A 12037-nucleotide genomic window follows, 5' to 3' on the forward strand; every position below is an offset into this window, starting at 1 on the left:
ATCCCTTGTCATAAAGATACCACAAATTTTAATGGAGAAGTGAAACGTCATAAAATTATAAAGTAGGCCAAATATTTGTTAAAGAAAGAAATCGCATGTGCTCAAAATACGGGTGAGAAGTTCTGAAAATAATTGAACAATGAAATTAAGATAGAAACAGAGTTATTTCAACTTTATTAATTTGCATCAAAGTATGTGTCTTACATCAATCCATGACATGAAGACAGTGTTGACGCTAATTCATCAGAACATCAAACATGAAGCTGTTACCTTGACTTCTCTCCCCCAAAAGAAAGAAAGCTTACAAGGGAGAACCCCATCCGCCACCACCAGGAGTCAAAATCTGGAGAGTTTCACCTGGAAGCACCTGAACTGAATTCTTACCACCAAGATAAATCTTCCGTTTATCTTTCTTTATAAGGTAGTTAGCACCTCGAGCGCCGTTTTTCCCTCCCTTGAGCCCTCTTGGTGCATGGGTACGTCTCTCAGAAAGAATGCTAACAATAACCGGGCGCCTAAACTCTATTTCTCTGACAAGTCCATCACCGCCTCTGTGAATTCCATCTCCGCCACTGTTTTCTCTGAGTCCAAACTTGTGCAGAATAACTGGATATCTTTGCTCAAATATCTCTGGATCAGTCATTCTTGTATTTGTCATGTGGCACTGTACTCCACTGGTCCCATCCCATTTAGGACCAGCCCCACTCCCACCCCCAATTGTTTCATAGTAACCAAAAGTGTCATCTCCAAATGTAAGATTATTCATACAACCCTGTGAACAAGCACAAGCTTGAAAGGCAGTAAATATAACATCAGTTATTCTCTGTGATGTAAGGACATTACCCCCTACTACAGCTGCACTATCACTGGGGGAGAGAAATGAGCCCTCTGGTATATGAATCTTCACTGGAGCCAAACATCCTTGATTGAGAGGAATATCAACATCCACCAAACAGCGAACACAGTATATGACTGCTGCAGCTGTTACAGCTTCTGGTGCATTCCAATTACCATAAACTTCTGCACTTGTCCCTCCAAAATCAAAAACTGCCTCTCCTTTATTAGAATCAATGCTCAGCTTCAAATGGACAATAGATCCATCATCCATGTAATCCTCTTCTTCGATAGTCACAGAGTTTCCATTTGACTCAGATGAAATTCTATGACCAACAGACTTCAGCATCTCTCTTACCGCTTCTTCTGCGTTCATTTGTACATAAGTCATGTAAGCCTGAACAGTTTCCAGACCATACTGCTCAATGAGCTCTTGAACCAGAGAAATTCCTCTTTGATTTGCCGCCACTTGTGCTCGCAGATCTGATAAGTTATCCTGAATCCGACGGCTTCCTGGGACCTTATTTCCCCGCTCATCAGAACCTGGGACCTGGAGAAGTTTAATAATCCCTTCTTCTTGGAAGGCACCTTTTTCAACAAGTTTAAATGCCTTAATGGCAGCTCCTTCCTCCAAAATGGACTTTGAAAATGGAGGCATGCTTCCAGGAGTAATTCCCCCAATCTCTGCATGATGCCCCCTGTTTGCCACAAAAAATACTAACTTCCCTTTGAAGAAAACAGGTGTAACAACAGTTATATCAGGAAGATGGCTACCTCCAGCCGAAGGATGATTAGTGACCAAAACATCTCCTTCATTTAAATTGTCACCCCAGTAATTGAGCTGCCACTGAACTGTACTAGACATAGCTCCTAGATGGACAGGAACATGAGGTGCATTTGCAACTAGGCCCCCACTAGGATCAAATAAAGCACAAGAAAAATCAAGACGTTCTTTGATATTTGTTGAAATGGAAGTTCTTTGTAGAGTCCTTCCCATCTGCTCAGCTATACCCATAAATCTGTGATTGAAGATGGAGAGTTGCACAACATCTGCAACTTTACCTGTTATTTTAGCACTGCTCAAAGGGGAATCAATTTCAATCTTGATGTTTCCATATTTGGTTATAATGGCTCTACAGTTGGGTTCTACAATCACAGTACTGTTGCCATTCATGACGATTGCTGGGCCAGACATCTTATGGCCGTATCCCAGATTTTCAAGCTTATAGAGTGGTGTTTCCTGCCAACCATTCCCAAAGTAAACCTTATAGTAGCCTTGTACTATAGGGCTGCCAGAGGCAGGTTCTATGGCCCGTGGCCTTAATATATTAGTAACTCCTATACCACGAACTCTAACATCACAAATCACAATATTTCTATTCTGGAGTTTAAAGCCATACTCCTGCTGAAATAGCCTCACAAATTCAGTAGCATAGTCATGTGATTTTCCATCTTCAGCTATTTGTCTTTTGACCATGATGGCAGTGTCTGTACCTTCATATCTCAAGTTTAAATATGTCTCTGTCGAAATATTTCCCTCATTAAATCCTTGGCTTTGCAACTTCTGCTTTACCTGTCCCAGTAATACACCTTCTCTTCGTGAAGCCTCAATAATAGATTCAGCTCCATATATTGCAGAATAAGGCTCCTGTGCCTCTTCCACCACATTTGCCAATCCCATGCCATATGCACTCAACACCCCACAAAATTTGTGAATGAGCACTTCTTTCATACCTAACGACCTAGCTATAGCACATGCATGCTGAGGCCCAGCACCTCCAAAACAAGCAAGTGCATGGTTCTTTGTCTCATGGCCTTTCATTTCAGTCAACTGCCTTATCGGGCGACACATTGTCTCATTAGCAACATCAACAAAACCAAGTGCAATCTCTTCCACTGTCATGTCTTTTGCAAATGGATCCTGGTTCTTTCGGTATGCATTTATTTGCCTGGCAAGCTTCTCAAATTCTTCTCTTGTTGACTTGACATCAAGAGGCTGATCTTCATTTGGCCCAAATATGGATGGGAAATAATCAGGAATAACATATCCCAGAATTAGGTTGGCGTCTGTAATTGCCAACTCTCCTCCTTTCCGGTAACATACAGGACCAGGGTGAGCTCCAACTGATTCTGGTCCAGCTTTAAAAGCTCCAAATTGAAACTTCAGCTTTGAACCACCACCAGCAGCCACAGTGTTTATGTCTAGCTGGGGTGCTTGTATTATGGCACCAGCAATCTGGGTTTCCAGCACTTGTTCATAACTTCCAGCATATCGACTCACATCTGTAGATGTACCTCCCATATCAAAGCCAATTAAAGGCTTATCTGTTTCAAGTTCAAAAAGAGTTTGTGAGTAACCAACAACTCCACCGGCAGGGCCAGATAAAATTGCTTTGTGCCCCGAGAAGGAACTCTCTGGTGCAAGGCCTCCATCTGATTGCATAAACAAAACATTCAACCTCCCAACTCCCTCATCAAATTTGGAGATAAATCCTGACAGGTACTCTTTAATAACTGGGGTCAGATAAGCATCTACACTAGCTGTTAGACCACGAGGAACAGCACGGACCATTGGAGTCAAAGCAGACGATATAGAAACATGTCTGAATCCCAGACTCAAGGCTAACTTCTCAACCTGTTGTTCATGCTGTGGATATGTGTAGGAGTGCATCAAAACAACAGCCAAGCAACTAATTCCTTTCTCCAATAAATTTTTCAGTACAGGCTTCAGTGCTTCTTCATTAAGAGGCTTTACAATCCTGATGAGCTCCCCTGAAATTCCTTTAACCAGTGATGAAGAAGCTCCTTGATTTTCTTCTTCTTCCTTAGTCTGAACAAGCTGAACTCTCTCGTCCACCTCTACAACCTCTTCATAAAGATTTGATGGCTTTGACACAGTAAGGTCAAATATGCTGGGGCGAGCCTGGTTACCAATCTGGAGTAAATCTCGAAAGCCTTGAGTCACACACACAGCAATCCTTTCTCCTTTTCGCTCTAGAAGTGCATTTGTTGCCACAGTTGTACCCATCCTTATCCACTCGATCTTCTCAGTGGGTATTTTCGAGTTGCGTGGAATTTTATTGCCAGTGAATTCTTCAAGGATCCTCCGTATCCCTTCCACCGGAGCATCATCATAGTTGGAAGGGTCAACTGACAGAAGTTTCAAAACTCTACCATCAGGCTGACCTGGGATTTCAGCATAAACATCAGTGAATGTGCCCCCTCTGTCAATACAAAACTTTAACTTCCCTTCAGTAACACTCCCCATCTAATTTCCCTTGTGGATCACAATTATAACACCCTGAAAATTCAAAAGGATTGCAATCTAATCACCACCACATTAAGTAAATAAACCCAAAATATAAAATAATAACAATAATAATCAATAATTTCACTTCACTAAATAGGTTATATATGTATAATGAAATCCATTTGAATCGGTAAAGCTGTAATCAAGGATTGAGTTCCTACTGAAACTGAATGAACTATCTGCATACATCAATTAAACAAGACCTAAAATTTCATTTTCTCTGACTGAGGTATAGCCACATAGCAATATGAAATTCTTTGACAGTGTATACATATATTTCTCAATAACGCTAATAGAAGAAGATGATGGATTTAACCAACAATCAACTTGCACATACCATTAGCTTAAATGTCAACTCTTATTAGTGAATGATTACTAAAAATAATAATAATAATAATCGATAGAAAAGGGAACTGCGCGATTTTTATTGTATTTAATGAAGTAGAAAAACACTGCATCATTCAAATATCTTAATTCCGTAGAATCAAAATGCGGTTTAAAAAAGAAAGATGAAAAGAAAATGAATGATAACCAAAAAGAAAAAGAATTGAAAAAAGAGCAGGAATAAAAAATGAAAGTAGCAATCTTACAGGGTATGCGTATGCCGAGAAAGAAACGGGAACAAAAATGGTGTAGTTGCTGGTTGTGATGAGTTTTCTACTTTTCTAGTTCCATAATAAGAAAATAATTCCATATGAAAGTGAAAAGATAGCTTTGTTTTTTCTTCGATTTTTTTTGGAATGAATTCTTTAAATTATATTTTTTAATTAGATATTGTCATTGTCTCATTGACTTTTAATGTTTTTAAAATTTTAGATCAATAATTAGAGGGTGAAAAATGTTATCATCTCAATAACAAATGAATGGGTTAATTTCTTCAACGATACAAATTAATTTGAAAATTTTATAAATACACTTGCCTCCCTGAAAAATTTCAAATATAACATAAAATGTGGGATAAAAAATATAAAACTAAATTAAAATAATTGGTAAACACTAAAATATAATATTATGCTTTAACTTCATCGGACATATGTTTTACACATTAACAGAAATAGTGACTTCATAAAATTTGAGAATTATAGTGGTTATGTTTATCACTTTAGTAATAATGTTAGACAAGTATGATATTTTAAGTATTTTTTTAACTATTATTCTATAGGTAATTTAAAACATCCCAAAAGTATAAAGTTTATTTTGGAAATTAATATATTTTGTATTAAGAATTATTATTTTAAATAAATTTAAGAATGATCTTATTTTTATAATTGCTTAAATATTAGCTTAAAAATAATACCTAGCAAATCACTTATTATAATAATATCTTTGTTGAATGCCCATATAGATTGGAAGTTGTGTAATCTATTGGCATCAAACAATTTTTTAATCAGTTAGATCACGGGGGTGCAACTAATTAGATCCATAGCATAGGGACGGAGGTGATTTTAAAAATATTTATATAAATATCAATTTATTATGCTTTGACTTTTTGGGATCATATTTGTAATAGTTCCACCTACCAATTGGAGCATCTTTACCTCTACTAATAAGTAATAACTATGAAGGAAATAGGTAGGAAAGATTTAACAAAATCAAATTATGTACAATTTTGTGGGAACAAAATTCTTTGTGAGTAGTGATAACTAGGGTTAGAAACGAGTCGATTCAGAGTTCAGCTTGGTTCAACTTGATAAGGATTGACTCGGCTCGAAACTCGACTCGAGTTTGATACGAGTTATTATTTTAGCTCGAGTTCGACTCGGTTAAAGTTCGTGAACTATTCGGTTCAGTGCGAATGGTTCATTTGAACAATTCAAATAATTAATTAAATTTTGAAAAAAATACTTCAAATAAATAAATAAATATATATATATATATATAAAATCTTGTTTATATATATAATAACAATAAATATAAAAAATAATGTATGAGTCATAATAAACTTAAAAATCAATTTATATATATATATCGAGTTAGCTCAAGAAACAAATGAGTCGAACTATATCTAACTCAAGTTCGGCTCGTTTATTTAACGAACTCAATTTCTAACTCAAGTTCAGTTCATTTGGCTCTTGAACCAACTTTATCGACATAAATAACGAATCGAGTTTCGAACGAATATCGAGTTGATTCGATTCATTGTCAGTCCTAGTGATAACTTTTCTATGGGAGAATCTCTAGTAGTGATAACATTCAATACAACTACATTTGCTAAGGAATGTTGTTCCGTAGGTGAGAATAGGTTCTTAACTTTGAAGGTATGAGTTGAATTTTATTATGAACTTAAAATATATGCATTAACATTGTAATATTATTATCATTGATTTATATTGTTTATTTTTGTTTAAGAGTTAATGATGTTAATAAATTAATGATAAATAATTTGTTAACATTGTAGAAAACAATTATATTTCAATGTGTACTTATTAAATATTTTATTATTGGTGTGAGGAATCATTAATAAATAATTTGTAAATATTTGTGTTGATGAAACTTAAGATTTGCTATTTGAAGCTGATTGGTCACACTTGCGGTAGTCTTGCATTGCAGATGGTGATTGTCAGGTTGGGACTGCTGCAATGTTTTTTATATCTTTTGAATGGGTATTTTATTATGTTATTCTATTTGTCCTTTTCTAATGAGTCTTTGCACTCCTTGAAACTAATGAGACAAAAAAAATGGGGTGGTCCACGGCAGAAAGTAATTAATGTACTTGAGGATGTTTACCGGAAAAAACTAAATTAACATAGAACAAAACTAACAGTGAGATACAAAATGTTATGTCGTTAAACTGTCAGCAGCAAGTGGCTGTAGTTTAGTGGTGAGAATTCCACGTTGTGGCCGTGGAGACCTGGGCTCGAATCCCAGCAGCCACATTTTTCTTTATTAATTTATCATTAAGTCCTGTTAAAAGAAATAATTTGCGGTTACCTGTCTCAAACAAACATGATGTTATATAAATTTGTGAACAACATAATCATAATTGTATATAAATATGTTATTCTACATCAATATATATATAATAAAGAGTACAATCAATAGCGATAAATTCGTTAATAGAAAAGAAAAATAAACATTTTCACACCAAACAAGAAATACTCCAATAGTTATAACACCTTATACAACACTCTGACGCACACTATATAAATTATGCATTATGCATTATACTCCTATTGCATGCACTATGCTGACCACATTATGCAATAATTAGCAAAGATATCAATTCCCAAGTCTGTGGCAATCTAGCAGAAGATGAACAAGTGAAGTATTTTTTATGGGCTAGTAGTGGTTGAAGGTGGTGGGGAGAAGAACGGAATGGAGGGAATAGTGGTTGGAATAGTGGTGGGGATTGAGGGAATGTTGGTAGGGATGCTAGGAAGTGGTGGCAGAGTATTCAACTGTGGCAGAGATGGGATTGTAGGCAATTGAGGAACATTATTGCCCTGTGGTAGCAAAGGTGGCAGAAATGTTGTTGGGTTGGGTAAAGTGGGAAGAGTGCTTGGAAAATTTGGCTGTGTAGTTGTTTGCAAAAGATTGCGAGCTCCTAGGCTTAAGCTCATGCTTGAGAAAACCAAAGCAAGTAGGAGAGATGTGATGAAGGAATTGCTAGAGGCCATGACTTAACAAATCACAAGATTGAAGAAGAATTGGAAGCTTTTTTCTTTTTTTGTAAGAAGGGATTTGCCTTTTGATTTGATGAGAACATAGGGGATGGTGCTTGATCTTATATAGAGAAGAAAGGTGTGAAGGACACTGGGGCAGCATGTAGAGTTTGGAGAACAAAAAAAAAAGAGCCATTGCAATAATCTTTTGTTAGTTCAACAACATCCTTTGTTTGAAAATAATATTTTGTGGTTTAAGTAGTTGTGTCTTGTGTGGTTGGGTATTATATTGTATATGAACAAATATTCAAATGTAGGATGACCAACTCATCTGTTTTGTAAGAAGTGGAGCTGGAAAGAGTTATATGTGGGAGCAACATATAATACTTCTCCCAAAAAAAACTATTTCTCTCTATTTCTATCTAATCAAATTATATCAACTAATATAATTCTGTTTTTATAACTTTTTTATTTAATTGAATGACATATTTTAATTGATTCATGATATCAATGAAAATACAATCTGAGATAGAAGATTTTCATTTATGTGTGAGTATCTCATATAAGAATATGGATCATCTCAAGTACCGGAGTACTGGATGAGATAGTGACATGTACTATTTAAAAACTTTTTAAAGCTTCAGATTTTAAGTTATTTTTAATTAAATTTTGTTTTCAAATCCATAAATGAATACTTTTTAGGATCCGAACTCCCCATATGATGCTACAGGTCACATTTTTCGGCCAATGGTGTTTCACCCTATATATATGGTTGTGAGCAGCAAGGTTATATAAATGGAAAGAGATCATTTGTCTTCATTCCTATCATGATTCAATGAAATGGTAAAAAGAAAAGTTCTAAAAACATAAAATAATATATTTATATTATTTGGAGAAAACTTTTGTTAGGGACAATGACGAATCTTAACTTAAACGTTAGGATGAGCAATAATATTTAATTACACGTTAATTAATTGTACATGTGGTAAAATTTTCATTTATTTCCTTTTCAATATTAATGACTATGTTGTATGCAATAAATTTATCTTCTATCTTCCTACCTAATTTTGTTTGGTTGGTTTCATTGTTGAAAATGATATTTATGTTAGCCGAACCACAATAATTAAGATAAGACGAACAATTTGATAAAACAAAACATGACTAACAACATATGGTTGAGAGTTTTTCAAACTTGAATGACTTAATAACACCAAGAATAAAATGTTGAAATTGACATCTCAAACTAATTTCTCTCTTGCTCATTAAAATCCATAGCATATAATTGTTGGACAAAAATACATATATTATTAATATTAAATGAATTTTTATGATATATATTATCAATACATACATAATCTCTTTCATTATGTGTAAAGTATTTTCGAACTCAAATGAAGTCATATATTATAAGCAACATCATTATCTACACGTGTAAAAGAATTAGATTCATTTATGTATAATTTTTAGAATGACAAACAAGTTAGACTACATTTATTTATCAAGGTAGAAATTAAAGGAATATGTGAGCTTCAATGTTTTACTTCATAAAAATGATTTACTTCAATGATTTTCAAAAAAGTGTATTAATCTATATGTAACTTGTTATGATTGGTTGAGAAAATGTATTTTATAATTTAAAAGTTTAATAATTAAGTATTTTTCAAGTATCACATGGATTGACATATTTTGTGGGACAACAAATATGTTCTTTTATGTAAAAATTCAGGGGGCAGCAGCCCCCACCTGCCCCAATAATCATCCGCCAGTGGTTAAGGATATGAGAATACACTAATTTTGAAACCAATTTGTAGTGAATAATCAATTTTGCTGACCAAATTTTTTCTACATCCTATTTTGTCCCTAGAAAAAAATAAACTCACTAAATAGTTATTCCATGTTTTATTTGAATAGATAATTTGATTCCTCAATTTTTTCGGTGTGAAAATTTATCCATAAAAAATACAGTAAATCAGGTGAAGTCAAAATTTTCAAAGATAAAAGTTATCGTATTGAGGAACTGTCTGTTAAGTTTATTATTTTAAGGAATTAAATTGTCCCACAAATGAAATTTTCAAAGGATTGTTTTTGGACTTTTGTTTTTAGTGACTATGTTGAGATGATCAATAATTTTCAGATCTTAACACAAAATTTTAAAATACTATCTATTCTCGGATAATTTTCAGTGGATTTTATTAACTCACACTGTCTCTTATAAAATTTAAGTGGTTCTCTTGTAAAATGTCTCTAATAATAAGATTGAGTTGAAAATTTACAAGGTCTAATTGTAGTTATGAGGTTATTAGGATTTCATGAGTAGATAATTAGTAAGTACCTCAATAAATACTAGAGTTATGTGGTCTAACCTGATTCTAATGAATCACTGACACGTAATAATTTAGCTAAATCATTAGTTTATAAAAAATAACGCTGAAAAAATATTTAAAAAACGTGTTCCTAGTTTTTTCTCTATGCCAACTCATTTGAATGCCAATAATGTAACATGAAGACTAATATTAAGACAATCTTATATCACTCATTTTAATATATTTCATTTGAAAAAAAAGTTTGAATTTTAATAAATTAAACAAATTAAATAAGAGGCGTCTATTATGGGGTGTAAACTCTTTAAGTTCCTACCTTGGTAGCTACATGACGGTAAAACAAATTTCATCTTCATTTTATTGACTTACAGTTGAATTTCATTTTTAGCTCTTTTTTTATAAACAAAAGTTAAGGTATGCTGGCCATTGGAGCTAGGTTCAATAAAATTAGAACAAAACCTTACCACATAAAAACACTTAAATAGATACTTAGATATAATCTATCAACAAATAACTCATGCTACTAATAGAATGAGAACTCATTTTTATAAGATATGTTCTTCCCAACCAAACTAATCTTTGTTGACCCTTACTTTTAATTTTACTTCCATTCATAATAGAGATATCAACTCTCCCGTGTAAAATTTGGTATTTTACTCTGCTAGTGAAAGATAGCATGAATTATTTATTATAAACTATTGACTATACAATATACTTGTATAGCAATAGGTCTCCAATTACATGAAGTAGTGCAAAAGAAAAATCCCAAAAGGGCAAGTTGAAAACAAAGAAAGAAAACTATATATCGCCAACAAGGCAACAATATATGAAGTAAGCACAGTATAACATAATATCATCATGTCTAGTATAGTAGTAGCACATCCCTTATACATCATAAAACCAGTATAGAACTCTTGAGAATAGTGCTTATTATATATCCAAGTTGAGTAGTTTCAGGGGCTGGTGGTTGAAGGAGGTGGAGAGAAAAATGGGAATGAAGGGAAAGTGAATGGAATGTTGGGGATTGAGGGGAAGCTTGGGAGTGGTGGCAGAGTGAATTGTGGGATAGTGGGAAAGGTAGGAAAAGAGGGTAGAGATGGGTTTGTAGTAGGCAATGGTGGAGCACTTCCCTGAGGCAATGTTGGTATTGGAGGCAAACTGGACCCGGGAGAAGTTGTTGTTTGAAGAAGATTTCGTGCTCCTAGGCCTGTGTTCATCATTGAGAAGGAAACAACAATGAAAAAAACCAACATGGTGCAACTGTAATAGGCCATGGCTAGTTGAATCACAAGTCTTAAGAACTTTGCTTTGAGTAGTTAATTAAGTGTGCAGATTCAAGAGAGGAGTGGATGGCCTTTTATAGAGAATGAATGCATGACTTTGAGGTCTAAGACCCTTCGAAATTTCTTCTTGTTAGATAACCTTCCTTAGACTTTGCTGGACTACTTTGAAGGTAGTAGTAGTGGCTGGTTAGTATAACAGTGGAGAATCATAAGTAGGATAACCAACTTTTCTCACTCTCTTTTAAATTGATTTCTTGTTGGTTACTATGTATGTTTGGTAAACCAATTCTGCCCATGGCTGCTGTGAAACCACCAAACTTCAATTTTTCAACTTTTTATTCAGTTATTTGTGACTTATTTCAATTGTTACCAATCTCTGTTGTGTTGTTTATCCTTTTATGATCAAGGATTTTGTAAAATATATCTGATAATTTATCCGATCTTAAAAAAAATTCAAATTTAAAATAGATTTTTTATTATAAAAAATTAATAAGTGACGGATCTAAATAAATATATTGACGTGACTCTAAAATTAGCATAATTAAATATATTAAATTATAATAATACCTATTTTGATATAAACAGATTATGTAAAATTAGGATATTATCAATACCCACCAACAACAGTCAACAATATTTTGAAGTCATGACCTTGTAAGTTATAAGTTGATTCCTTGCTGTGAACCA

At 33.9% G+C, this 12037-nt stretch overlaps 2 protein-coding genes and 1 non-coding gene across 3 annotated transcripts; 1 reads left to right on the forward strand and 2 right to left on the reverse strand.

Moving 5' to 3' along the window:
• Positions 146–4835, reverse strand: LOC109349277 (5-oxoprolinase-like). Its single transcript, XM_019590017.1, has 2 exons — positions 4735–4835; positions 146–4134 (listed from the first exon to the last, which is right to left on the reverse strand). Exon 2 carries the CDS (start codon positions 4100–4102, stop codon positions 302–304), a length of 3801 nt encoding a protein of 1266 aa, XP_019445562.1. The 5' UTR covers positions 4103–4134; positions 4735–4835; the 3' UTR covers positions 146–301.
• Positions 6949–7020, forward strand: TRNAH-GUG. Its single transcript has one exon. It is a non-coding gene; the product is annotated as a tRNA-His (tRNA).
• Positions 7325–7846, reverse strand: LOC109349282 (platelet glycoprotein Ib alpha chain-like). Its single transcript, XM_019590025.1, has one exon. The coding sequence runs from the start codon at positions 7759–7761 to the stop codon at positions 7417–7419; it is 345 nt and encodes a 114-aa protein (XP_019445570.1). The 5' UTR covers positions 7762–7846; the 3' UTR covers positions 7325–7416.

This window comes from Lupinus angustifolius, chromosome LG06 (genome assembly GCF_001865875.1).
Source record: "Lupinus angustifolius cultivar Tanjil chromosome LG06, LupAngTanjil_v1.0, whole genome shotgun sequence".
Classification (NCBI taxonomy): Eukaryota; Viridiplantae; Streptophyta; class Magnoliopsida; order Fabales; family Fabaceae; genus Lupinus; species Lupinus angustifolius.